Source organism: Zonotrichia albicollis, chromosome 23, assembly GCF_047830755.1.
Source record: "Zonotrichia albicollis isolate bZonAlb1 chromosome 23, bZonAlb1.hap1, whole genome shotgun sequence".
Classification (NCBI taxonomy): domain Eukaryota; kingdom Metazoa; phylum Chordata; class Aves; order Passeriformes; family Passerellidae; genus Zonotrichia; species Zonotrichia albicollis.
The window spans coordinates 4,612,515-4,639,854 of NC_133841.1; the positions used below are offsets into that span (position 1 = coordinate 4,612,515).

General features: G+C 47.1%; 1 protein-coding gene across 1 annotated transcript; it reads left to right on the forward strand.

Annotated features, from left to right (window-relative positions):
* The first annotated feature begins 5,100 nt into the window (after positions 1-5,100).
* Positions 5,101-27,098, forward strand: MEIOC (meiosis specific with coiled-coil domain). The gene is made up of 8 exons (XM_074557362.1): positions 5,101-5,106; positions 7,241-7,366; positions 11,683-11,840; positions 11,970-12,074; positions 13,841-15,680; positions 17,505-17,639; positions 21,251-21,431; positions 25,468-27,098. Exons 1-8 carry the CDS (start codon positions 5,101-5,103, stop codon positions 25,755-25,757), a joined length of 2,841 nt encoding a protein of 946 aa, XP_074413463.1. The 3' UTR covers positions 25,758-27,098.
* Positions 27,099-27,340: the final 242 nt, after the last annotated feature.

The following is a 27,340-nucleotide window of genomic DNA, read 5'->3' on the forward strand; positions in this document are numbered from 1 at the left end:
GCTCTGCCCGCCGCTCAAAGCAATGTCGGGTGCGTCACGCAACGCCCCGCCCATTGGGCTGGCCGTGATGAGCGGGACTTTTTGCTGTCAATCAAGAGAAGCGCTGCGGGGATTGGTCGGTGGGGCTGGGTGGGCGGGGCTAAGGTTGCGGCCCGTCCCGGTATTCCCCGGCATCCGCGGGGTCAGTCCTGGTCCCGGTCCCGTAGCGGGATGGGCCGAGTGCTGTGGTGTGAGACTGGGCAGGGCCGGGCCGCCAAGCAAACCCTGCGTTAATTATTTAATTCTATTTTAATGTCGTTTTTATTAATTAATAATTTTTATAATAATTATTCATAACTCTGTGGTAATATTGATCTATTAATGATAATATTTACATTATATATTGTATATTATGTTACATTATATTATATTATATTATATTGTATTATATTATATTACATTGTATTATATTATGTTATGCTAGAACATACAATATTGTATTATATTATTACATTACATTATAATGTAATATATAATATATATGTATATTATATATTATAATATGTATATTATATATTATAATGTTAATATAATAGAATAGGACAGAAGTGTTATAACATACAATATTATATTGCATTACATTATGTTGCATTACATTATATTATATTATTAACATATTATACAATATTATTAACATATTATTGTATGTTAAATAGAGGATGCTATATTTATATATAATAAACCTAATAATAATTTAGTTTTTATTTTTACATATTTTTAAGTAATTATGTTTCCATTTATTTTTCTTTATTTCCATTTCATTTTTCATCTGGCTTTGTTTCTGTTCCTGCTCCAGAGAGGCTGCACAGCAGCTGTTGCAAACCAGGCATTGTGGTCTCCTTCAATGACATCTCATGGTTTAACTTTCCCTGACAAGATTTCCCTTTCAGCAGCACCTGGCTGACACCGATGGTTGTTTATATTTGATAACCATCCCAGGTGGGTGAGCCTGAGAGGCAGCAATGGGAGCTCAGAGCTGTCACCCAGCCCCTGGCAGGTGTCACAGCCAGCCCTGGAGGGCTCAGGGCTCCTCCACCCCATCCCCTGTACCCCCACATTTCTCTTCATAGAAAAAAGCAAGGCACAATTCCTCCCAAGAATATTCTTATTTTCTGTGCCTGTGTTTGTGCAGAAGTAGAATGTGTGGTGGTGTTTGCAGGGGTCCCAGGATGAGGGAAGAGATGAGAATCTTCACTCCGTGTTTCAGAAAGCTAATTTATTATTTTATGATATATATTTAAAAAATATATGCTGAAACTATACTAAAAGAATAGAAGAAGTGATTTTATCAGAATGTTAGCAAGGAAAGGAATGGAATGATAAAATCTTGTGACTGATCAGAGAGTCTGAGCCAGCTAACTGTGATTGGCCATTAATTAGAAACAACCACATCACAGATGGCATCTGTTGCATTCCACAGCAGCAGATAATTATTGTTTCCATTTCATTTCTGAGGCCTCTCAGCTTCTTAGGAGAAAAATCTTAGTAAAAATATTTTTCAAAACTTATGTCTGTGACAGAATGCAACGTGGAGATTGTTTACCCACAGTGATGGTGTTTTGTTTTCTTGGCCTGTGTGTGTGTCAGGACTGTCACTGACAGCCACGAGATTCTGTGCAGTGAGTGCTTGGCAGATTCAGTTTAGATGTAATATAATATAGTATAATAAAGTAATTAATTAGCCTGCTGATAAGATGAAGTCAGATGCATCATTTCTCGCTCCCTGCAAATTCAATAATTCCATTGCTCACCACTGCAGCTCTGCTCCTCTGCTCCTGTCTGAGCACCAGGAGTTTCCAGCCAGGCTTTGAGATGGGGATGCCCATGGGATTCCCTGGAATTTGTGCTCTGGAGAAGCAGCTCACGCTGTAGGAGCGATGCTGAGAGGTGACAATGGCTCCTTCACAGAGCTCATCCCCCTGGGTGATGTTCAGAGAGATGAAATCATGAAATCCTGTTAAATCCCAGCTGTGCTCTGAGGTTTGTGTTCTCAGGGTGTTGATGGCAAACGCTCTGACCCCAAAGCTCAGTGGTGTCTGCAAAGCCAACCCAAACATCCTGGGAGCTTTAACACATTAGCAGCCTGTCCCAGCAGCTTTGACAGCATAATAAAATATTAATGCTGATTGTAAGTGCTGCTTACTGCCTCGAACAGGTACCAGGCTGGTTTTTAAAATTTTAAATGTTTAATAGTAATAAAATGGTGATAAAAGTAGCAACATAATTTGAGTCAGCTGGGACCCAGAGGGATTGCCAGGACCATGTAAAACTGGCACCAAGGAGAATTCACCAATCCCTGCCCCACAACTCTGTGGGTTTGGGACACAGCCTGTGTGAAAAACTCTGTGTGAATCGCTTGTTTTTAAAATTTTAAATGTTTAATAGTAATAAAATTGTTGTAAAATAGCAATATAATTAGAGTCATAATAATTTGGATAATTTGGATTAGGACAATATGAGAAAATAAAAACAAAGAGTTATGGACAGTCTGGGTACCTCTTTCTGGGCAAAATAAGCCTGGAAAAGGACCCCGTTAACAAAGGATTAACCCTTAAAAGCAACAGCCTGTTGCATATTCATGCACCTCATCCATGATGCATAAATTCCATTCAAACACAGGATTCTGTCAGGTCAGTGTCAACTTCTTCCTCTGAATCCTAAGGTGTCTTCAGGGCTGAAAGGCAGGAAGAAGTTCATTTCTTCTGATAATGGAGCAATAAATTCTTTTTCTCTGAAAGATTCAGGTGTCCTGTGGCTGCTATCTCACTGTGAGTCCTTTCTTTAGAAAAAAAGTATCCTACATAGCATAGTTTCTATTTTAACATTTTGTTATAACCTAAAACTATGTTTAACACAGTACTAAATACAGCATCACTTTTGAACATAACACATATAATATTCATTTTAATATTTGCCAAAAGCCAGTCATAAAGTACACATTTTTCACACCCTGGAACCAAGACCATTACTGATGCCATTCATCTCCTGGAGTGAACCCTCTGCCTTCCAGCAGACACAACATTTGTGTCTGGAGTCCCTGGGTGGATTTAGGAAGGGGCTGGGCAGAGCTGGCTGCCCTCCCCATGATCCTGCAGCACACACTGAGAAAGTGGGAGAGGTAAGGCAGCACAAAAAACCCCAAGATTCACAAAATAACATCTGCTTCTGTGGGCACCTACTGCCCTGAGTGGCCCAGAGAGGGGTGGCAGCAAAAATGCTGTCACAGACATCTTTTCATGAAAAATCCTTTCCTTAGGATTTTTCCTCCTGAGAAGCTGAAAAGCCTCAGGAACAAAATGTAAACAATAATTATCTGCTGATGTGGAATGCAACAGGTGCATCTGAGATTGGTCTCATGTGGTTGTTTCTAATTAATGGCCAATCACAGTCACCTGGCTTGGACACAGAGCCCGAGCCACAAACCTTTGCTATTCTATTCTTAGCTGGCCTTCTGATGAAACCTTTTCTTCTATTCTTTTAGTATAGTTTTAATGTAATATATATCATAAAATAATAAATCAGCCTTCTGAAACATGGAGTAGGATCCTCGTCTCTTCCCCAATCTGACAACCCCTGTGAAAACCGACACAAAATGCTGTCTCCAGGCTCCTTAAAAACAGCTGGAGAGCAACACAAAGTATCTCTAGAAGTGAAAACAAGCTGGGTGTGGCTTCAGAGCTTTTCTAAGTCATTTTCTGTGAGAACAGTGACAGTGGTGCGCTGGCAGAGTATCTAAAGCAGCAGCAACAATGAAAAGTATAAACAAACGCGGGCTGTGACCCCCTGCTTGTCCCAGCTTCCCTGTGGCTTCTCTGTCAGCCCAGCTGCTCTGGGGCTCTGGGACACCTCACTTGGGGACAGCTGTGTCACCCATAAGGGACAGAGGGGTCCTGTTGCTCCTGTGGGAGATGAGCAGGGCTGAGGAAAGGAAACCTGGTCAGGGCTGCCATGGAAGGGCTGTCCCACCATCCAGGAGCTGCTCTGGGTGTCACTGTCACCACATGAGCTGCCGCCCTCGCAGCACAGTCTCAGCCATCTCAACCCAGGTTATCTAATCTTGGTGCACTAATTAAACAGGAAAATTACAGCTCAAAACTGAGGAAATCCTTGGTTTGTGTACCTTTACAGGTGTGTGCAGAGTCTGGGGTCACAGCCATGGGTGGCAGTCCCCTGGCTGGCCCACAGCTCCCCTGGCCCGGCAGCTGAGGGTGGCTGAGGGACAGGGACAGGGGTGACAGTGTCTGGGGGGTGACAGGGCCCAAGGCAGTGATGGGGTGTGAGGGGGGTGACAGGCTTGAGAGTGATTGGAACCAGGGGTGACAGGGCCTGGGGGGTGACAAGACCCAGAGGTGACAGGACCTGAGGGTGACACGACCCAGGAGTGACAGGGCTGGGGGAGGTACAGGGCCCAGGGGTGACAGGGGACAGGGCCCAGAGGGGTGGCAGGGTCTGGAGGTGACAGGGTCGGTACGGTGACAAGGTCAGAGAGATGACAGGGTCCGGGGCTGACAGGGTTGGGGAGGTGACATGGTCCAGGGTGTGACAGGGTCTGTGTGGGTGATAGGGCCTGGGGGTGACAGGGTCGAGGAGGTGACAGGGCCCGAGGGTGACAGGATCGGGGCGGTGACAGGGTCTGGAGGTGACAGGTCGGGTGACAGGTCCAGGGGGTGACACGCCCGGAGGTGACACCATCGGGACGGTGACAGGTCCGAGGGGGCGCTCAGGGCGCTGTCTCCGGGCGAGCGGCGCCTCCGCGGCCGCTCATTGGCGGGAGGCACGAGCGAGCCGTTTTCCCATTGGCTGCGCCCCTGCGGGCGGGGCCAATCGCTGCGCAGCGCCGCGCTCGCCGGGCGGCTGTCACCGCATGGCCCGCAGAGCCGCTCACGTTGCGCGGGGAGGTGCGAGGCGGCCTCGCGGGCGCTGATTGGCCGAGGGCGTCGGGCGCTGGCCAATGGGCGGGGGCGCGCGGGGTGGGGCGGCCGTTGGGCCGGCGCGAGGACAACGGCCGGAATTCGCCTCAGGCCGCCCCGCGCGGGCCCGCGCCGAGAGCAGCCCGGAGCCATGGAGGTGAGGGACGGGAACGGTACAGGGAGCGACACGGGCACCGGGGTTCGCTGTGCGCCCTTCATCCGTCACACACCCAGCGGGCCGCCGCGCTTGTCTTAGGCTTGACCCCTTAGGCACCGAGGCCCGACCGCGGTGGGTGTCCGAGCCCCGTTGTCCCCTCTGGGATGCGGCGCCTTCTTGTGTGGGAGTAGGTGTGAGGCACAGAGCTCAGGGCTGTGGGGGAAATAGCCCTCAGCATCCTGAAAAATACCTGTTTGTGGAAAAAGGAAGAAAGTGTGGGTATGGGGTGTCTTAGGGTTGTTTGTGGCACTACAAGTTTGCCCTTGTTCTGTGGGGTCGCCGTGTTGGGTGTCCCTGTGAATGGCAATCTCTGAGGAGAAAATATGGCACAGTTAGGTCAGGATATATAGCCGAGCTCTGCAATAACTCAGTGTGTTCACTTATTTGGAAAATGTGCCAGGAAAACACCAGATAATACCAGGATATAAAAGTGGTGTGAACTACCATGAAGATCACTTGGGAGCTGTAGAATGATGGGTTTCTAGAGCTTATTCTGAACTCTGATCCCTGGGTAACTTTGATTCTTCTGAATTTATTCATCATCCCAAATGAGCTGCTGTGGTAAAATGCCAATAACTTCACTTTTTAAATTTGTTGGCTAAAAGGGGGTTTAGCTCACCAGTTCAGCTTTTCCTTGTGTGCCTCACCCTTGGGAGAAGAGGAGAAGAGTGCACAGCTGTTGTTTGTTCTCAGCTCTTGCTATCCTGTGGTTTCTGGCACTTGGAAGGGTGACCCTCTGGTTGGAATTGTTTTTCCCATAGTTATAGGATGGAACAGATTCCTACCACAGCTCTCAGAGCGTGTATTGTGGGAAATTTCCAGCTCCCATCAACTGGAAATGCACATCCATGCTTTCATATGACTTAAGCAGTGTTTGGGAGCAGTGGTGGAAGGGCCAGAGGTGTCTAGGAATGTGTGAAGGAAGGCTGGAGAACTCCTCTGCTGCTGTGGGAGGAAGGGATCCCTGCCCATGGCTGCAACTGGATGAGCTTTAAGGTCTCTTCCAACCACGCCATGATTCTGTGAGCATTCCTCTGTGTCTGATATTCCCCTGTGGTGGCTCTGATGTTGGGAGAGTTCAGATTTCCTCTTGGTCTGCACTCCTCTGTCTCTGAACACCTTTGGAGTTTCTTGGCTTTGGCAGGTCCAGCTTTTCCTTTAGAGTAAATAGCAAAGTGTTTTACAATCCTTGAAAACTCAGATGGGACAGAATCCAGCAGTAAATTAGAAGTGTTAAGGACGTTAACATTGGTGTAAAATCCATGACTGTCAGCTGTTTATAATTGTGTGTCTGTGTGTAATTGACTCTGTGTGCTGATGTCCCTGTCCCCACAGCCCCATGTGCCATTCTGTGTGTTCTGATGTCCCTGTCCCCTCATGCCCCACACATTCTGTGTGTTCTGATGTCCCTCTCCCTGTCCCCACATGCCATTCTGTCTGTCCTGATATCCCTGTCCCCTCATGCCATTCTGTGTCCTCTGATGTCCCCACATGCCATTCTCTGTGTCCTGATGTCCCTGTCCCTACAGCCCAACGTGGTGTTCTGAGGCCATTCTGTGTGTTCTGATATCCCTGTCCTGTTCCTGTCCCCTACAGCCCCACATGCCATTCTGTGTGTCCTGATGTCCCTGTCCCCTCATCCCCCTCTGTGTGCTCTGATGTCCCTGTCCCCGCAGCCCCATGTGGCGTTCTGAGGCCATTCTGTGTGTCCTGATGTCCCTCTCTCTGTCCCCTCATGCCATTCCATGTGTTCTGATGTCCCTCTCTCTGTCCCCACATGCCATTCTGTGTGTCCTGATGTCCCTCTCCCTGTCCCCACATGCCATTCTGTGTGTCCTGATGTCCCTGTCCCCACAGCCCTATGTGGTGTTCTGAGGCCATTCTGTGTGCTCTGATATCCCCACATGCCATTCCATGTGTCCTGATGTCCCTCTCTCTGTCCCCACATGCCATTCCATGTGTGCTGATGTCCCTCTCTCTGTCCCCACATGCCATTCCATGTGTGCTGATGTCCCTCTCTCTGTCCCCACGTGCCATTCCGTGTGTCCTGACGCCCCTGTCGCTGTCCCCGCAGCCCAACGTGGCGTTCCGAGGCGGCGGCCGCTGCTGGGGCAGTGCGGAAGGGGGCGGGCGGCCCACGGACGTGTTCAGCACCGCCCTGCCGGGCTCTGCCTCGCTCTATGGCTGCTACAAATCACAGGTTTGCTGCCTTATTGATTCTTTTTATAGCTCTGGAAGAGTCTGGGTTGCTTGTGAAGAAAATTATCAGGAGATGTTTCTAAAGTGGTTGAACATAAATCACAGAGTTTGGTGTAATTGTAATAAAGTCTCCTTGTTGTAACTTCCATCAGGGGGGACAATGGCTTTTCTACTGATGAAGTTGTGGGGATGTTTATTAAAATGGTATTTCACATTATTCTGGTGAAATGTTCATGGTAATTGTTCTTATGTAGGTAGAGTGAGGAGCAAACAACTCTTTTAGGAAAACTGGAGAATGGGTAAGAAGAAGAACTTTGGCTGTTGCCTCAGACATTCCTGTAGTCCAAGAGTTTGTATGAACCAGTTCTCAGTCTGAGCAGCAGAAAGTGCCAGGACAGTGAAATTTGTCAGCTCTCTCTTGGAGTTTTTGCCTTTTGTAGCCATAACTTTCACTGAGGTGAACGACTCAAATGAAAACTCATTCCCAGCACCTTCAAGACCAGACTTGCTACTTCATCCATCCAGGACTTGTTATTTTGTCAGACTGCTCTGCTCCACAAAGGAATGTATTGAGAGTCTTTAACATTTAACCCTGCAAAAACACCATCTATTGTTCCACTTACTGAGAGCTAAGAAGGCATATTGTGTCTAAACCGAACAGATAAGGTAAAGATGTTCCTTTTCACTTAATCAGGATATAAAGATAAAGATGTTCCTTGTCATTTAATCAGGAAATAATACCTTTCCTCAAGAAATCAGTTTGCTGTAAGTTTATTTCAGTACCTTAACACTCTGTAATGGGGAGAAAAGGGATCCAGTTCCTGACTCCTGGCAGGGATCAACCAGCAGAAACTGGAGCAGATGTTTTGGGCTAACATTGTTGCTGGTTTGAAGAACTTTCTAAGTGTAGAGGAAGGGTCAGGTTGAGAAAGGAGATGTTGTTTATTCTGTGCATGGTGCCCAGGGAAGTTTCCCAGCACTCCAAAGAGTGAAAAGCAAGAAAATTTGGACATTGAAGTTTGCATAAACCTGCCTGTCTAATGCACAGATCCTGCCTAATGCAGTCACTGAGTTTGTACAGTCTTAAATAAAACATCCCACCTGTGGTGATCCCCATCTTTATTTGCTCATTCCATCACCTGATGGATTTCTTTAGGGTCATGGTTCATAGTGAAGAGTTTCTGCTATTCTTTTTAGCTGCTTTAAAGTGCCTTTGCAAATTTTTACATTGTAGCAATTTCTATACCAGCACAAGGCTCATACCCGTAGGGCTGGGTTGTACAGTTGAAATTAAGATATTGGGGTTTCTTAGTAGTTTAAAGGAAGCTATTGGGGGTTGAATAGTTGGAATCTCCAAGCTGGGTAAATTTACAAACACAAAAATTAATATGTGATTTTATTAATTATCTATTTCTATCTATATATTTTTCTATACCCACCTTTTACTCATGTGTCTGAGTATCATTTTTATATTAATCACTGGTGGAATTTCAAACTTACAGATGTTCTGTTCCATATCCAGGCAGAAATCTTGAATTTCAGTTGTATTTCCTTGTTGTCCATGTGCTGCACAGGTGCTGACACCTGTGGTTTCTTTCTTAATGGGTCCATGCTCTGTGTCCTGTTGGATGCCTTGTGGTTCCATTATTGATCAGATCTAGAGCAATAAAAGCATGAATATTATATTCTACAGTTTTAAGTACAGTCAATGTTAAATAGTCAATGTTGTTTCCCTGCTTCCTTAATTCCATGCAGGCTGATTTCCCAGATTTGAGGTGCTTTGGGAGGTGTTAATGGTCAGGGGTTTCCTTTTGCCTTTACTTGTATCCTGTGGCCTTCTGCTACTGCTTTATCTCCTCTACCTCAGCAATATTTACCTTCACCCTCCTCATGCATCAAAGGAAATTTTAGACAGTATGTGTTGTCAGATTCCCATCTAGTTGTATCATTAATTAATAATTTAAATTCTCTTCAATTCTACTTAAACCATTGTACAATTGGTTTCCTGTTACCATCTTTGACTGGACAAGAGACAACAAAAGGATTACATATGTAATCTATAAGTAAGTTTAATGTAACTTGCATTAAACATATGTAAGTTTAACATTCAGAAAGGTTAGGGCAATTCAGGGAAACATGTCACAGTTAGAATCCTAACCAGTGTAAAATTATACCAACATTACAGCAAGTTTGGCATCTGGCACTGTCTCTGCAATCCTGCTCTGTGCAATTGTGTTTGTCTAAAACAATTCCTGCAGTTGGAATTGCTGCTACCCCTGGAGGGCATTCAAGTTCTGTGTTAGACAGGCCTTCTTCCCAGGCACAGTTCAGGAAGTTACTTTTTAACTTTCTTAGTCCCAAAGGTCCAGAGGAGGTGATTTCTCCCCTTGCCCTGAAGGTTTTTCAGTCCTCAGTGGTGCTTCCACAGCTCTACTCCTTGAAATTCCCAGCTGAGTGTGTTGTGAAATGAACCTGGTGTGGTCCTTACCTGTGTTCCTTTAGTGCTTCATTGTTCTGTGGTCTTAGACCTGATGTCATCAACAGGAAGGTCCAGATCAGCTTGATTTCTGCAGTGGAAGTACTTGTTGATAGAGGACAAACTCTCCTTGGGGAGATAAAATAATTACACCAGTGCTCTTGACCCAGATATTCACAGGATGTGGATACCTGATAAGGTCTGCTGTACAGACCTGAGTTTATCTCTGGGTTGAGGTGTTACTCTGACCCTCTTTGTTTTGTCCTTTATTATTCTGTGAGACGTGGAGGTTTTGCTGGCAGCCCCAGCTGGATTGGTGCAGCCTCAGCTGTTCACTGATCACTAAACACAGATCCCAATATTTGAAGGTCCCACCCCCACTGTTTCCAGTGTGGTTTTAACACTCCACTGTACTGTTCAGCTTCCCCAGAGCCTGGTGCTCCATACCCACTCCAACAAATGCTTGGATCCTTTGTTTCCAGCAAATCTGGGCAGATCTGTTAACCCAACCCTTTGTGTGTCAGGTTTGTTGGGTGCCTGGTTTGGGAATGGCCCCTCCCACTGAGATTCCCCAAACCCCACACTGATCCAATCCCTCCCCTTGCCCTCCCTGCTGTGGCACAGGGGGGAGGAGAATTGGAGGCACAAAAAGCAAAGATCACAGGCTGAGCTAAGAACAATTTACTGGGAGCAGCAATGAGAGAGGAAAAGGGGAGGTAACAGCAACAGCACTCATGGAGAGGGCACAGGGAGGGATTCAAATGGAAAAGTTTCCAGTTATTCTGGATGGCTCCCTCCAGGTTTTATTGACTGGAAGGATCCCCAAAGAGCCCCTTTCCCCCAGCCCAGGCAATAAGTTCTGGGTCCCCTTCCCAGCTGCTGCAAAAATTAACCCTGTCCTGGCCAGAACCAGAGCAGTTTGCTGACACACCTGTTGGTATTGTGTGCCTCAGCCTGGTTGATTTGGCAGGGAAAAGCTTCAGGCCCCCAAGAAATGTATCAGTTATTACCAATTATTATTGATACCCATTCTGCCATGGCAATGAGAGAAGTCTATTTGCCAATAATTTCCTGGTGTGTTCCTTTTTTGGCTTGTCCTGGGGGAGGCTGATCTGTGGATGCACACTGTGGATCATATTTCTTCACTATTCTTTTTGTGTTGCCTCCCATTCCAGTCTCAAGAATACACAGTTTTACATTGTTTTCCAAAAACCTTGGGCTGTTCTTAAATCCCTGTGGATGCAGCATAATTGAGATTTGGCCCCATGTGTGGATTCTCCCATTCAAATGCAAACAGCTCCTGGTGTCTGGTGGGATAGAAGAAAGCATCTTACAAGTCCAATCCTTGTTACTATGCCTGCCTGGGCCTTTTTGGGGGGTCTCTGGGTGCCTGGGGAGGTGTCCCCTACTCAGTTTCCAGCAAAGCTCAGCTCAGGACACACAGAACACAGAAGCTGTGATGTGCAGCTCCAGCACCTTCTTAAACAATTGCCAGGCAGGATGTACAATATGAAAGTTTCCATAAGCCTTAAGCAGCACCAGTTGAGCACACCTGAGAGCATCTGTTTGTGCTCAAAAGAGGGGTGAAAGGTGAGAATGAACCATCAGCTTCCATCTGCACAGAGGGCAAGGGAAGGGACAGAGAGTTCTGCTTGAGAATTCTGAGAATTCTGCTTGAAGACATTACCATGGCCTGAAATAAGTTCTATTCCAAGTGTGTGGTTTGCTGACTTCTCACGTGCTGGTTCCTTCCAGAGTTAGTTACAACCATGTACAATGACAAAATGATACTTTGATGTGTTTCATGTTAAATAAATGCTTTTATTGTACATTCAATGCAGAATGAAGAAAATGTGGAGTTACCTCAGGCCTACAGTTCTTCCCTTTCAACATCAGAGTACTCTGCACCCATGGACCCTTCCCTTTTGTACCCCCCTTGGTCTACGTGTACAGATGACACCAAGCAGCCTGCAGCTCCTCAGATGAACCTGAAGTCCAGGTAGTCAGCCCTGACAGGGAGTGAGTGTGGGTGTGTTGGAGTAGATGGATTCTATTTCTCTATTTAATTTAACATAGGAAGTACTTGAAATGAAGGAATTCTTTTTATTAACACCCAGTTGGTTTTCAGGATTCAGCCCGAAAGGAATGATTATGGCAGTGAAACTGATTTGTATGGACTGGTGTCAAACATCCTGGAGGAACAAGACAAACCACAGCCGTGCTTTGCTGAGGGGTGAGTGAGGTGCAGGTGACAGAAACTCCTCTCTGATGTCCCTGTGCTCCTGGGTCAGCTCCATCTGCTGCTGGCCAGGCCCCCTGCTCTCCTTCCTTTTCTCTCCCTTTCCTTTTCTCTCCCTTTCCTTTTCTCTCCCTTTCCTTTTCTCTCCCTTTCCTTTTCTCTCCCTTTCCTTTTCTCTCCCTTTCCTTTTCCCTCCCTTTCCTTTTCCCTCCCTTTCCTTTTCCCTCCCTTTCCTTTTCCCTCCCTTTCCTTTTCCCTCCCTTTCCTTTTCCCTCCCTTTCCTTTTCTCTCCCTTTCCTTTTCTCTCCCTTTCCTTTTCTCTCCCTTTCCTTTTCTCTCCCTTTCCTTTTCTCTCCCTTCCCCTTTTCTCTCCCTTCCCCTTTTCTCTCCCTTCCCCTTTTCTCTCCCTTCCCCTTTTCTCTCCCTTCCCCTTTTCTCTCCCTTCCCCTTTTCTCTCCCTTCCCCTTTTCTCTCCCTTCCCCTTTTCTCTCCCTTCCCCTTTTCTCTCCCTTTCCTTTTCTCTCCCTTTCCTTTTCTCTCCCTTTCCCTCATCCTCCAACATTTTCCTTGGGATAATTGGAAGCTTTTCCCAAAGCACTTAGATTGCATGGTAGCTCTCTGATATTTACAGAACTTGTTAATTGGCATTTTTTTAATAAGATCTTAACAAGTGTTGTGGACATGCTGTGTTCAGATGAATCCCCTTGGTCTGTTGTTTTGTTTTAATCAAGACTCAATTCAAACTTTAGGTTTCTTTCTTAATTAATGTCAATTCACAGAAAAAATACACAAAGCACAAACTCCTTCACATTTGTCTGAACTGGCAGGAGAAAATTCCATGCAAAATTAATGTTTCTTGCTGTTAGTGCTACCTAAGCAATATTTGTGTTTCTAAATGTCAGGTTTATTTTGCCTCTGTTCCTGCACAGGAAGAGACAATTCCACAGTCATAACAACCTGAACTGAAGGGGCAGGTCCAGCATCCCCATGAACTTCCAGAGCTCTCTGTCTTTTCCAGATCTAAGAGACAGAACAGGGAGCCCAGTCTCAGGTTCCCAAACCAGGCACTGCTTTCATTTCTGTCTTCCCAAACAATTCCAGTGATTTCTCTTATGTGGCTGAAATCAGGGAAAACTTCAGAGTCAGTCTTGACGTCACTAAAACCTCATTAATTCCTTTGCTATGGGCAGGCAGGGCTGGTTCAGCACTCCCAGATCTGGCCTGTAATGGCTTCCAGGAACTTTTCCCCTTTACTAAGTCTGTTTACAGCTCTTGGCAGTCAGGGATTGATGGTTCATTCATGCTGGGTGGTGGAAAGAAATGAGGTGTGCTGGGATGCTGCCTCTGGCTTTCCCTGCAGGAAGCACAAGGGAGGTGAGAGAGAATCATTTCCTCTGGAGTGCTGGGACATGGCTTTGGAACACTGAGGGCAGTGTGAGTGCCTGAGCTCTGTGCTGAACCAGGAGTATTTTGGTGATGATGGACAGACTGACAGACCAGGGTTTGATGTGTGCAGCTTGAAGGCCTGTCCATAGCTCCTGAGCTGTGCTGGTGTGTTCAGACAAGGCAGAATCCCATTTTCTCCGCTAGATATGGGAAACTGAGGATGACAGGACTGGGGAGAAGCTGAAGTCAGACATCTTGGAATCATTTGAGAGAAATAATTTGGGAATAATTTGTTTGTTAAACCTTGTTTTGTGTGTGGGAACGAAGAGCAGCAGCACAGATCAGTGTCTAACCAGGTGTTTGTTGTTTCCAAGGAGCTGCCCTCCCACCCTGAAGTCAGTGTGGCCGGTGAGCACGAGCAGAATGGAGCACCATGAGCTGCTGCCAGAAGGCAGGAGGGCAGTGGTTGGAGCAGTGCCCCAGCAGGGTTTCTATGGCTCTGAGCCCCTCCCTGGTGCTGACAAGCAGTTCCTGCAGAGCCCCACCCTGGTGGCACAGCAGAAAGCTGACGATTGCTACCGCGGCTTTGCCGGCGTGGACCTGGAAGAGCAGAGCTTGTACTCTGCCAGGAGTGAGCGTGCCAATGGCTGCTCCTTGCAGGCTAATGAGAGTGTGAAGACAGCAGCTGTCTATCAGAACTACCCCTACCTGAAAAACACCTTTGCAGCCCAGGCTGGGTACTCAGAAGCAATCAAAGACTCGGGAGCTGATGCTTATTCTTTTGGAAGGGAGAAGGTGTGTCCCAAAGGAGCAGAGGCACAGGTGCACCCAAAGCGGGCTGAACCATTCCTTCCTCAGTGTCACAGGTACAATGAGAACACAGATTTTACCAGGTACACTGAATATTCTCATGCTGGTAAAGCAAAGCCCAACAAGGGCACCAGTTGTAGCCTCCAAGAAAATAGAAAGCTGGTAAATGGAACCCCTGAGGCACCATCTCTGGATGCAGAGCCCTACGCTAAATTATTTCAAGTTAAATCAGGAACTCAGAAAAAATTTGAAGATACAATTTCAGATCAGCACGACTTTACATTTCCCAAGTCTGTAGGACTTGTATCAGAAAAACAATTTGCAAGCGAATCTTCCTTCGGCACTGATTTTGGGCAAAAATTTGAATATGGACTAAAATCTTTTGCAGCTTGTCCAGGCAATAATGGTGTGGAAAAGCAGCAGTTTTCCAAGGCCGATCTTCAGAATCCTGAATTCTATAAATCACTCCCACTGTTGCCCAGTGCAGCAGTCCCCTCAGCAGGCTCTGGTGCCAGGCCAGCATGGATGAACATCCAAACCAAACCCACAACCTCTGGCCCTTTCCAGAATCCAAATCCTTTGTTGAAACTGAATAATCAGTCAACTGCATTTCCAAAAAGCTCTCGTCATTCTAATGATGTTTTTCAGTTGCCATCTTCAAATTTGCCTTTAAATAGTAATTTACTTCACAAGTACTGTCAGGACAGCCCATTCCTCTCCAGCCTTGACTTTGGCTACAGCACTGCAGAACGAGCTCGGGCAGCTGCGTGCATGGAAGCCCTGGTTAGGGGTGGGGAAGAGAATCTCCTCGAGTACCTCAGTGAGAAGAAGCTGAAGCAGCCCAATGGATTCTGTGACAGTTACTTGGCTCAGCAGTTGGGGATCATTGACAATCTGAACAAGCAGCGTTTCCAGCTGAAGGCACAGAGCGAGCACTGCGATCTGGAAGGGCAGAACCAGGCAGATGGGGTGTTCCAGGACATGTACCAGGAGTTACTGGAGTCTCAGGGGCAGCTGCATCTGGGGGCAGGGAATGGGGACACCAGTGCCATCGGTGCTGGGAGCTGCCTGCAGGCTCCAGGCATTCCCAACTGCGTGGTGGGTGACTTCAGGAGGAACCGGCAGCTGGGCCCCAGCACCTTCCCCATGAGATCTGCTCACCTCCTGGGCCGCTCCGTGGTGCCCCTGGTGGAGCCTCACACCTTGTTCTCCCAGGATGATCTCAAACGCCTCTACCCCTGCTTCACAGAGAAGATGTATGGTGACAATGCCCTTTCTGGCTTTGTGTCAGCATTTGGATTTCAAAAGCAAGTGAAAAGTCGCAGTGGGCCTGCCAGCGAGCTGCACGTGAGACTGGAGGAGTGTTATGAGCAGTGGAGAGCTTTGGAGAAAGAAAGGAAGAAGGTAAGAAAACCAAACTAGAAAAACAGCACAGATTTGATGTAGATCTCATCCTGCTCAGTGCAGTCACAGATCATGGGTTGTTCTACTGGGAGAGGTTGATGGGACTTCCGAGTTAGACATTTGTTTTGGGACAGAAAGTGAAAGGTGTGGAGATTTGTAGCCTGGCTGGAAGCACAGCTGGTGTTGTATGGAATGTTGTACTAAAAGCAGGAGTTCAGGGGTTCTTCCAGTCCCAGGGCTGGGGAAGGTGTGTTCATGAGGAACAAACACGTTCTATACCCTTTTTATTATTACAATAAATACAGTGCCTCTGGAACTATGGAAGCAAAACCAGTAAATATGTTTTGAATTGAAACTAAACTTGAATTCTTTAAATTCTATTTTTTAGAAGCTATACTGAATTCCTACCTCCTGTTCCCCTGAAGATTTAAACCTAAGGTGTATTTGAAGGGGTTCTTTGTTTTTTTCCCCAGGGAAGGGTCATTTAATTAAAACCCTTGCAGTAAAAGGCTCAGGTAGTGCTGTGTGGAGCCCTGCTAAAAGCAGGTCTGTAGGAAAACCTGCTTTCATTTCACCAGCTGAGATGGGGTTTGAATTTCAATACCTGTGGTTATCTGTGGGGTGAGCTGGGCCAAATGTCACCTGGCAATAGTGGGGCCTTGGGGAGTTCTCCTGTGCCAACCCCTGCAAAGAAACCAATTCCAAGAAGATGTAATGGGGGTTTTTTTGGTGGTGTTTCCTGACAAAAGCCAGGAGTTGCTTTGTATTAGAGGAGTTGAGGAAGAGTGTGAGCCCAGCTGAAGGAGGAGGGGAGGTGGTGTCTGGGGTGCATGGAAAGTGCAAGACAGAAAAGCCTGGCATGAGTCATGGTGGGAGAAATTCAGTTTATCACAGAATGGTTTGGGTTGGGAGGGACCTTAAAGCTCCCTCAGTGCCATGGGCAGGGACACCTCCCACTGGCCCAGGCTGCTCCAAACTCCATCCAGCCTGGCCTTGGACACTTCAGGGATGGGGCAGCCACAGCTGCTCTGGAAAACTTGTGCAGTGAGGAACAATTTATTTCTAATATCTGATCTAAAGCTGCTCTCTCTCTGTGAAGCCATTCCCCCTTGTCTTGGCACTCCATGTTCTTGTTGATTGTGGACCACTTATGAAACCATCCAAGAACTGCAGTTTTAAATCAATTTTACTTAATTCTATGTTCTTATAGGTGTTTTAGAGTGACATAACAAGGGGATGAAAGAGATGGAAACTTGGAATCTTGCAAACAGTTTTCAAAATAGTTTTCTGATAGCTAAATAAAATACAGAATCCTGGAATGGTTTGGTTTGGAAGGGACCTTAAAGACCAAGACCAAAGGCAGAAACACTTTCCACTGGACCAAGGTGCTTAGGAAAAAATCTTTCTGTAGTTTAATCTGTACAAAACTTAGATTAATTGCTGACTGAAAAACAGTTTTATTTGAATTTTATGTGTGAGATCCACATCTGTTTGGTCATTTTTTTTCCCTGTAATTCTGACTTGCCTCCATTTTATTTCCAGGCAAAACCAGTACAGGCTGTAGTCAGAGTGAGCAGACATAGCACTGCTGGAACATGGTGTGTTGGCTTTAGTTGAGCTGCTTTGAGTAAAGCAGTTGTTCACTTAAAGCAGGTGATTGTCTCACCAGAGGGTTAAATCCCAAATGCCTGAATCCTCATTGTCTCCTTTAAAAATCTCCAAAACCCTGATGAAGAAATTGAACCTGATATTTTTTCTTGTTTCTGTAATGAAGCACACTCTGCATGTACATTCTGAGGGAGTTGTTCTTTTGTTTTCCTGCAGACTGAATCAGCTCTTGCTAAGAATTTCCAAGGGAAGAAGGTTTCCAGTACTAACAACATTCCAATTCCAAGGCTGACATCAAATCCATCAAGGGTTGATCGCTTAATTGTGGATCAGCTACGGGAACAAGCCAGAGTGAGTTGTAGCACTAAAAAAAAAATTCTATTGAACTTAAAGTACAGTGTGAGATAGGGAAGATGATCAGAGCAGCTTTTCCCAAAATAGCTTTGTTCTTCATTGCTGTGCAGGGAATGGCATTTCAGCAGTCCTTGGTAGAGCTTCTGCAGCTCCTGGGTGCTGTTTCCAGGGAAGCACAGAGGGGCTGAGGCTCACACTTACAGGAGGATGTTGTTCCTGGTGTAGGAATGTGCAGCATCCAGTCCTGGAGCCTTTGCACAGCTCTCAGGGGTGCTGCATTCAGAGCAGCTTGGCAGGGAAATGGTCACTGTGGATTTGGAGACTTTGATAGAGGAGGTCTTTATGGGAAAAAAACAGGTTTAGTTAATGTTTGGAAGATATATATTTGGTTGAGAGTCTGGTATATTTTAATGCAGAATGATTATTTGATAATTTACACCTTCAACCTGAGTTGCTGTTACCAGTTTGCTCTTTAACCCAGCAGGGCAGGGGAGTCTGAGCTGTGTGGGCAAACAGCCCCAGGGTCCTTGGGGAGGTGACAGCTGGGGCAGGAGCAGCACAAACTCTGCCATCAGAACTCTGAGGGGCTGCTGTGGCTCTGCTGAGGCCGAGCCCAGAGCCGTGGTGCTGCAGGCAAGGAGAAGCAGAAACCAAGCTGTCCCCTCTGCCAGGGCTGTGGGGTGGAAGGGTTCTGGGAAAGGCTGGGTTTGGAGGCTGCAGCGGTGCTGGGGCTGTCCCTGGGCAGCAGGGGGAGCAGCAGCCTGGCCTGCCTGCCAACAATCCCTGGAGCTGTGGCTGCTCCCTCCTGCAGGACCTGCCTGGTGCTGCCCATGGACTGCAGAACATGGATGGGCTTAGGGCACTAAAGCTCCTGCTCTGTGAACCCCCAAAGAACAGCCTTGCTTTCCATGTTTAGAAGGCTTGGTAATCCAGAACTGCCTCCAAAACAGTGCTGAGCCATTTGAGGAACCAAACTTCAGGGTACAGCACCTCAAACCCTTGTTAGGTACTTTTAAGGATGCTCAACAGCAGAGTGAGGCTGTTAAACCTGGACTCTTAACATCTGGAAACATCTGGGTGATGGCCAGAGTGGAACCCTGGTGCAAAGGTTTGAGTGGAAGCTGAGTTGGCTGAATCTGGGATTAACTCTTCATAGCTGGAGCATCCAGTTAAATCTTCTTGACAATCACATTCATTCCTTTAAGACATCAAGTGTAGCCATGGATTGAGGGACATCCCAATTTGGGGATTTTTAGTTTCTCTTTTTCTGCAGACCAGTAACCACATTCTCAGCCTTATTGGCTGAGGAGTCACTCACCACTGGGAAACCCACAAGTGATGTGACTGGTGTAAGAGAAGACAACAAAAATGCACATTTTCAGTGGGCTAAACAAACTGAATTATTTCTGAATGTTTGTTCTCAGCTCCCTTAGTGTTGGTTTCCCTTTCCCAGAGCAGCTGTGACTGCTGCTGGCCCAAGCTGCCCTGCACAGCTCAAAGTCCTCATCTGGATTTTCACCCAGAAATTGCAGCAGTGCCGTGGGAAGGGAGGACCCCAATGCTCTGAATTCAGGAAAATGCAAAAAAAATTCAGAACAAAATTGTTCTGAAAACACCTTTTGTTTAGGGATGTACAAATCTGGTATTAACCAATAACCTGGGGGTGTTGTAGCTTTGCTCTTGTCCTTTGCACACCCAGCTGTCCCACAGCTTTGGGTTTGGAGATAAAAAATCCCAGATAAGAACTTATCCTTCACCTGTAACTTCATGAACTGCTCTCAAAATGAAGTAATGATGATAATTAACCTGTTCTCCCTGGTTAATTAATTTCTCTGTAAGTGTGAGCCCCTGCAAGGTGTGCATTGTCCCTCAGGTTGTGACTGCTGGGGTGTTGTAGCTTTGCTGTTGTCCTTTGCACACCCAGTTTTCGGTTTGGTGATAACAAATCCTGGGTAAGAACTTAAACCTCCTTCACCTGTAACTTCTCTGCTCTCAAAATGACGTAATGATGATAATTAATGTGTTCTCCCTGGTTAATTAATTTCCCTGTAAGTGTGAGCCCCTGTAAGGTGTGCATTGTCCCTCAGGTTGTGACTGCTGGGGTGCTGTAGCTTTGATCTTGTCCTTTGCACACCCAGCTGTCCCACAGCTCTGGGTTTGGAGATAACAAATCCCAGATAAGAACTTATCCTTCAGCTGTAACTTCATGAACTGCTCTCAAAATGAAGTAATGATGATCTTTAATCTGTTCTCCTTGGTTAGTTGATGTCCCTGTAAGTGTGAGCCCCTGTAAGGTGTGCATTGTCCCTCAGGTGGTGACTCTGCTGGGGTGCTGTAGCTTTGCTGTTGTCCTTTGCACACCCAGCTGTACAACAGCTCTGGGTTTGGAGATAACAAATCCTGAGTAAGAATTTAAACTTGCTTCAGCTGTAACTTCATGAACTGCTCTCAAAATGAAGTAATGATGATAATTAATGTGTTCTCCCTGGTTAGTTCATTTCCATGTAAGTGTGAGCCCCTGTGAGATGTGCATTGTTCACCAGGTTGTGACTGCTGGGATGTTGTAGCTTTGCTGTTGTCCTTTGCACACCCAGTTTTCGGTTTGGCGATAACAAATCCTGGGTGAGAACTTAAACCTCCTTCACCTGTAACTTCTCTGCTCTCAAAATGAAGTAATGATGATAATTAACCTGTTCTCCCTGGTTAATTAATTTCCCTGTAAGTGTGAGCCCCTGTAAGGTGTGCACTGTCCTTCAGGTTGTGACTGCTGGGGTGTTGTAGCTTTGATCTTGTCCTTTGCACACCCAGCTGTACAACAGCTCTAACAAATCCCAGATAAGTTATCCTTCAGCTATAACTTCATGAGCTACTCTCAAAATGAAGTAATGATGATCTTTAATCTGTTCTCCTGGTTAGTTGATGTCCCTGTGAGTGTGAGCCCCTGTAAGGTGTGCATTGTCCCTCAGGTTGTGACTCTGCTGGGGTGCTGTAGCTTTGATCTTGTCCTTTGCACACCCAGTTTTTGATTTGGTGATAACAAATCCTGGGTAAGAACTTAAACCTCCTTCACCTGTAACTTCTCTGCTCTCAAAATGAAGTAATGATGATAATTAACGTGTTCTCCCTGGTTAATTAATTTCCCTGTAAGCTGTGCGTTGTCCCTCAGGTTGTGACTCTGCTGGGGTGCTGTAGCTTTGATCTTGTCCTTTGCGCACCCAGCTGTCCCACAGCTCTGGGTTTGGAGATAACAAATCCCAGATAAGAACTTATCCTTCAGCTGTAACTTCATGAACTGCTCTCAAAATGAAGTAATGATGCTCATTAACCTGTTCTCCTTGGTTAGTTGATGTCCCTGTGAGTGTGTGCCCCTGTGAGATGTGCATTGTCCCTCAGGTTGGGACTCTGCTGGGGTGCTGTAGCTTTGCTCTTGTCCTTTGCACACCCAGTTTTCGGTTTGGTGATAACAAATCCTGGGTAAGAACTTAAACCTCCTTCACCTGTAACTTCTCTGCTCTCAAAATGAAGTAATGATGATCTTTAATCTGTTCTCCTGGTTAGTTGATGTCCCTGTAAGTGTGAGCCCCTGTAAGGTGTGCACTGTCCCTCAGGTGGTGACTCTGCTGGGGAAGATGGAGCGCCTGCGCAGTTCCCCGCTCCACGCCAACATCTCCACTGCCCTGGACAAGCACCTGGAGTCCATCCACGTGGTGCAGGCTCGCAGGAAGGATGAGATTGTCAGCGCCTCCAGCCGGCAGCGGCACGGCCCCCCCAGGTGCCAGGATGAGAGAGGTACAGCTGGGCTGGTGTGCCCTGATGAGGTAGCTGGGGTGTTGAACATCTTGTAGGGATAAGTGAGGGGTTGTAATTCAAGTTTTAGCTTTTCAGTGTTAGGGTTTTGTCAGAGGTACACTGAGTAGGGTTTGGGTGAAGGTTTGAGGAGGCACTAAAACTGGGTTTTAGAGGTAAATAGGTTAAATCAATTTGGAGGTGGTAATTCGATGAATAAACTAGCAAGGAATAAAAATTAGTGGGTTTTTTTGATAATGCATTCAGGGAGTGGAGGTGTTACTAAGCTGTTGCCTCTTGCTTCTTGTGATGGTGTTTGCAGGGCTCTTAGGATGAGGGAAGAGATGAGGATCTGACTCCATGTTTCAGAAGGCTTGATTTATTATTTTATGATATAGATTATATTAAAACTATACTAAAAGAATAGAAGAAAGGATTTCATCAGAAGGCTGGCTAAGAATAGAAAAACAAAGAATGAATAACAAAGGCTTGTGGCTCAGACTCTGACTGTGATTGGCCATTAATTAGAAACAACCACATGAGACCAATCCCAGATGCCCCTGTTGCATTGCAGTGCAGCAGATAACCATTGTTTGCATTTTGTTCCTGAGGCCTCTCAGCTTCTCAGGAGAAAAAATCCTAAGGAAAGGATTTTCCAGAAAATGTGTCTGTGACAGCTTCTCCCTGTCCCCCCATATTCCTCTTCCTATGAACCCCCAGCTCTTTGTCTAGAACTTCCTTGGTATCTCCCAAAGTAACCAACATGGCCTTAGCTTACAAATGGATTTCCTCTTCAAGCATCTTCTGTCATAAACTGGCATAATTACAAATCATATTTTGGATGGATGCACAAAAATACAATGGGCAGAATGTTTTCATTCTTAATGCTGTCCCAAATAATCCAAATACTCAGCTTAATCATTCACCAGGGCACAGGCAGAGTGGCAGATTCCCTTCTCTCTGAGATGCAGTCAGGGTAAATTCCTGCTCCCTGCAGCACTCTGACCTCTACCCTGTGTCAGAAGCTGTTTCTGAATCTGCTGATCCCTTCTGTTCTTTCTCCATCTGAATTACAGGGATTATTTTATTTTGGAGTGTGCCATCATGCAGTTCTGATGTTTACCTCAGAAAATTCACTGCAGCATTCTTTCTTTTCACCTGTTCCCCATCATTCTTGTTTCTCTTTCCCTTGACTGAAGATTATGAGACTTGTTAAGGTGAAGGGGGTGTTGAAGCCCATGAAAATCATTTTCTTTAGAACAGAGTAGTTTGGGAAGGAGTTGTCAGAGCTGGAGATCCAGGTTCTTGTGCTGGGAGAGGAGAGGAGGCTGCACAGTGGGGTCTGATTTCTTACCTGGAGGGGGTGCTTGGTCCTCTGCCTCCCATGGCTCTCTTGGGGTGCTGAACCTGGAGCAGCACTTGGGGAGGATTTTTTTGACCAGTAAATTATTGGATGCAGTAACTGTATTTGCTCTTGAGGGAAAGGCCTGAAGCTGTTCTGGTTTGTTTGGGAGCAGGTCTTGTTTCCACAGCACCTTTCTATTCCATCTGATCCAATATTAAGCATTTATTACAGAATCACAGGATGGTTTGGGTGGGAAGGGTCCTTAAATCTCATCCAATTCCACCTCTACCATGGGCAGGGACACCTTTCACTGTCCCAGGGTGCTCCAAGCCCTGTCCAGCCTTGGCCACTTGCAGGGGTGGCATCCCCAGCTCATGGGGTTCAACACCCATTCACAGAACATGAGCTGTGCTTCCTCCCAGTGCCCCAAACCAGCTGTTCCTGCACCCATGGAAGGATTTCCTGGCAGGACAGGTGAAGGACCCTGCCCAGACCAAAAGGGGAGGGCCCAGGTGCCATTGGGGTGTGTGTGCACAGAGCACCCCAACCCTGGGGTGCAGCTGCTGCAGGAAGGTTCAGAACCTTCAAACACACTCAGAACCTAAAAACCACACACCAAGCTCGGAGCCTGAAAACCACACACCAGAGAAATCTGAATTTCTCTGTGAGGGCAGAGAAATTCAGATGCAGCTTTTATAAAGCTGTAAAGGGACAGAGGAGGTGTGGGGTGAGGGCAGCCCCAGCAGTGCTCGGGATTAAAGGGCCCAGGTGCCATTGGGGTGTGTGTGTGTAGATGGAGCACCCCAACCCAGGGGTGCAGCTGCTGCAGGACGGTTCAGAACCTTCAAACACACCCAGAACCTAAAAAGCACACACTGCCTTGCTCTGTGAGGGTAGAGAAATTCAGAGCCAGCTTTTATAAACCTGTAAAGGGACAGATAGACAGATGGGGTGTGGGGTGAGGGCAGCCCCAGCAGTACTTGGGATTAAAGGGCCCAGGTGCCATTAGGGTGTGTGTGTACAGGGGTGCAGCAGCAGCAGAAAGGTTCAGAACCTTCAAACAAACTCAGAACCTAATTCAGATGCAGCTTTTATAAACCTGTAAAGGGACAGACAGACGGGGTGTGGGGTGAGGGCAGCCCCAGCAGTGCCCAGGTGCCATTAGGGTGTGTGTGTACAGGGGTGCAGCAGCAGCAGAAAGGTTCAGAACCTTCAAACAAACTCAGAACCTAATTCAGATGCAGCTTTTATAAACCTGTAAAGGGACAGATGAGGTGTGGGGTGAGGGCAGCCCCAGCAGGCTCAGGTGCCTTTAGGGTGTGTTTGTACATGGAGCACCCCAACCCAGGGGTGCAGCTGCAGCAGGAAGGTTCTGTAACAAATTCAGAGCCTAAAAACCACACCCCTTGCTATGTGTGAGGGCAGAGAAATTCAGACCCAGCTTTTATAAAGTTGTAATGGGACAGACAGACAGACAGGGTGTGGGGTGAGGGCAGCCCCAGCAGTGCTTGGGATTAAAGGGCCCAGGTGCCATTAGGGTGTGTGTACTGGGGTGCAGCTGCAGCAGGAAGGTTCTGTAACAAATTCAGAGCCTAAAACCCGCACACCTCGCTGTGTGAGGGCTGAGAAATTCAGACCCAGCTTTTATAAACCTGTCAAGGGACACACAGGGTGTGGGCTGAGGGCAGCCCCAGCAGTGCTCGGGATTAATGGGCCCAGGTGCCATTGGGGTGTGTGTGTAGATGGAGCACCCCAGTCCTGGGGTGCAGCTGCTGCAGGAAGGTTCAGAACCTTCAAACACACTCAGAACCTAAAAAGCACACACTGCCTTGCTCTGTGAGGGTAGAGAAATTCAGAGCCAGCTTTTATAAAGCTGTAAAGGGACAGACAGACGGGGTGTGGGGTGAGGGCAGCCCCAGCAGTGCCCAGGTGCCATTAGGGTGTGTGTGTACTGGGGTGCAGCTGCAGCAGAAAGGTTCAAAACCTTCAAACAAACTCAGAACCTAATTCAGATGCAGCTTTTATAAACCTGTAAAGGGACAGAGGAGGTGTGGGGTGAGGGCAGCCCCAGCAGGCTCAGGTGCCATTGGGGTGTGTGTTTGTACATGGAGCCCCCCAGCCCAGGGGTGCAGCTGCAGCAGGAAGGTTCTGTAACAAACTCAGAACCTAAAAACCACACCCCTTGCTATGTGTGAGGGCAGAGAAATGCACACCCAGCTTTTATAAAGCTGTAAAGGGACAGACAGACAGACAGGGTGTGGGGTGAGGGCAGCCCCTGCAGTGCTTGGGATTAAAGGGCCCAGGTGCCATTAGGGTGTGTGTACTGGGGTGCAGCTGCAGCAGGAAGGTTCTGTAACAAATTCAGAGCCTAAAACCCGCACACCTCGCTGTGTGAGGGCTGAGAAATTCAGACCCAGCTTTTATAAACCTGTGAAGGGACAGATGAGGTGTGGGGTGAGGGCAGCCCCAGCAGGCTCAGGTGCCATTGGGGTGTGTTTGTACATGGAGCACCCCAGCCCAGGGGTGCAGCTGCAGCAGGAAGGTTCAGAACCTAAAACCCGCACACCTCGCTGTGTGAGGGCTGAGAAATTCAGACCCAGCTTTTACAAAGCTGTGAAGGGACACGCAGGGTGTGGGTGAGGGCAGCCCCAGCAGCGCTCGGGACTAAGGGCAGCGCTCTTTTCCTCCCCGCAGTGGTGCTGGCTCTGGCCGCGGCGCTCCGGGCTCTGTGCCTGGCCACCCGCAAGGTGCGCACCGTGCTCTGGTGCGCCTTCCAGATGACCCTGCCCAAACCCTCCGCTGGCAAACGGGCTCGGGAGAGGCTTCCTCAGGAGGGGGCGGCGCCCGAAGAGAAACGAGCCGAGACCCCCCCGGCTGCTGCGGCCCCGAGAGGGCCCCGGGAAGGGGGGGCAGAGGGAGCCCCGGGGCCGTGCACGGACCTGCTCCGCAGTGTGTATGAGAGGGGAGACGTGAATTCCTCGTAATTTTTGGTTCTTTTTTAGTTACTTCAAAGTTTCAACTGCTAAAGTTCATATTTAAAGCTATCTCTTGATGAGAAGTGAGATTTGCCTTAAGGGCTCTCAGGTTAAGCTGTTAACGTGATGGGCAGGGTCGGAATGTTGTAAAGCCTAACTGGTGAATGTTAACTTAAAAAATTAATCAGACTAATTCATTAACAGCCAAGATATTATTTAACTCCTGTGGGTGAAGCCTGGTGTCCAACTCTCCCCATAACTCCTTTTAGTTTTGCTTTAGGAAATAGGTTTTTAAATAATGATTCTTAAAGACTGTGGTGTGACGGGGTGTGAGGTTGGTGTCAGATCAGATTGTGATGTAAAATGGTTTCCTTATTGAACTAAACCTGGAAACAGAAAGAAAAAAGGCTAGAAATACCCAATATTCATGTAAAACTAGATATTTAAAATACAAATATTTATGAATTTGAGATTTTAAAGTCTACGTTGGGAAAGGCAATATGCACCAGGTGCCACTGAATTACCAGTAGAGCATAATTGCTGTGTGAAACCATGAATTTAGTGAATGTGTTCAGGTATTTGGAATGCTCTTGGGAACAAATGAACTACTGTTGTAAAGTATTTAAGCATAATCAAACTACGACAGGCAGACAGGATTGTCCTGCAGAGCTGTGAAGGAGCTTCAATAATGAGCGTTGTTTTTAATTTAACTTCAGAAAAGGTCGTGCCAAGTTCTGAAATTTGGATTTTCTTGAAGTTACTAGTTTGGTTTGAAATTTGATTGTCAACTTCTAGACTTCTTAGTTCCCTTCTGCATTTGGGCAGCTCCCAGCACTGGTGTTTGCTTGCAGCTCTCAGTCTTTAGGAGCAGGAGTGATGGATTCACTCAGGACAGAGTGGCCCTGGGAAAAGCTCGCTTGAACAGTGGGTTAAAATGACTGAGCTGACCATGCCTGCACTCCCTGGTACCCACATGGCTCTGTCCTTCCTGCTGCTGGGATGCTGATCTGCAGAAGGGGTGATGGCATGAGATGAATTGGCATGAGATGATGTGCAGAAACGACTGAGAAAGGCTCAGCAGAAGGTGGGGTGTGATCACGGCAACGACAGGAGTGCTGCCAGGGGAGAGGGGCAGAACAAGCACAGCTTCCTAACAGCCACTGCACTGGGGCTGCTTCAGTTTGACCCAGGCTGTGTTGATGTTAAAGCAAAACTGACTGTGCTGACTGGAGTTGTCTATAAAAAAATAAATTCATTTTTGTTGAAGAGATTCTGTTCTGCAAGTGTGTTTCCAGGTGAACCGGTACCAGGGGGAAGCATTGAGTCTGGTGTGGAACTGAGTTCAGGAAAAAGCAGAGGGGAGGCTGAAATCTCTGTCTGGAGACAGCTCTGACCATAACACCAGACATGCCAAGGGAGCCAGAGCAGGGAGTGATTCTTCCTTGCAAAAGTCTCAGCTCCAAGCTCTGCACAGCCAGGGGAGGCTGATGCAGCAATTCTGTCATCTGCACTGGCAATCTTGGGGGTGAGTCCAGACTATTCCTGCTCTATAAATAACTGTGCTGTCAGTGCCAGCTGTGCACTGACTGTCC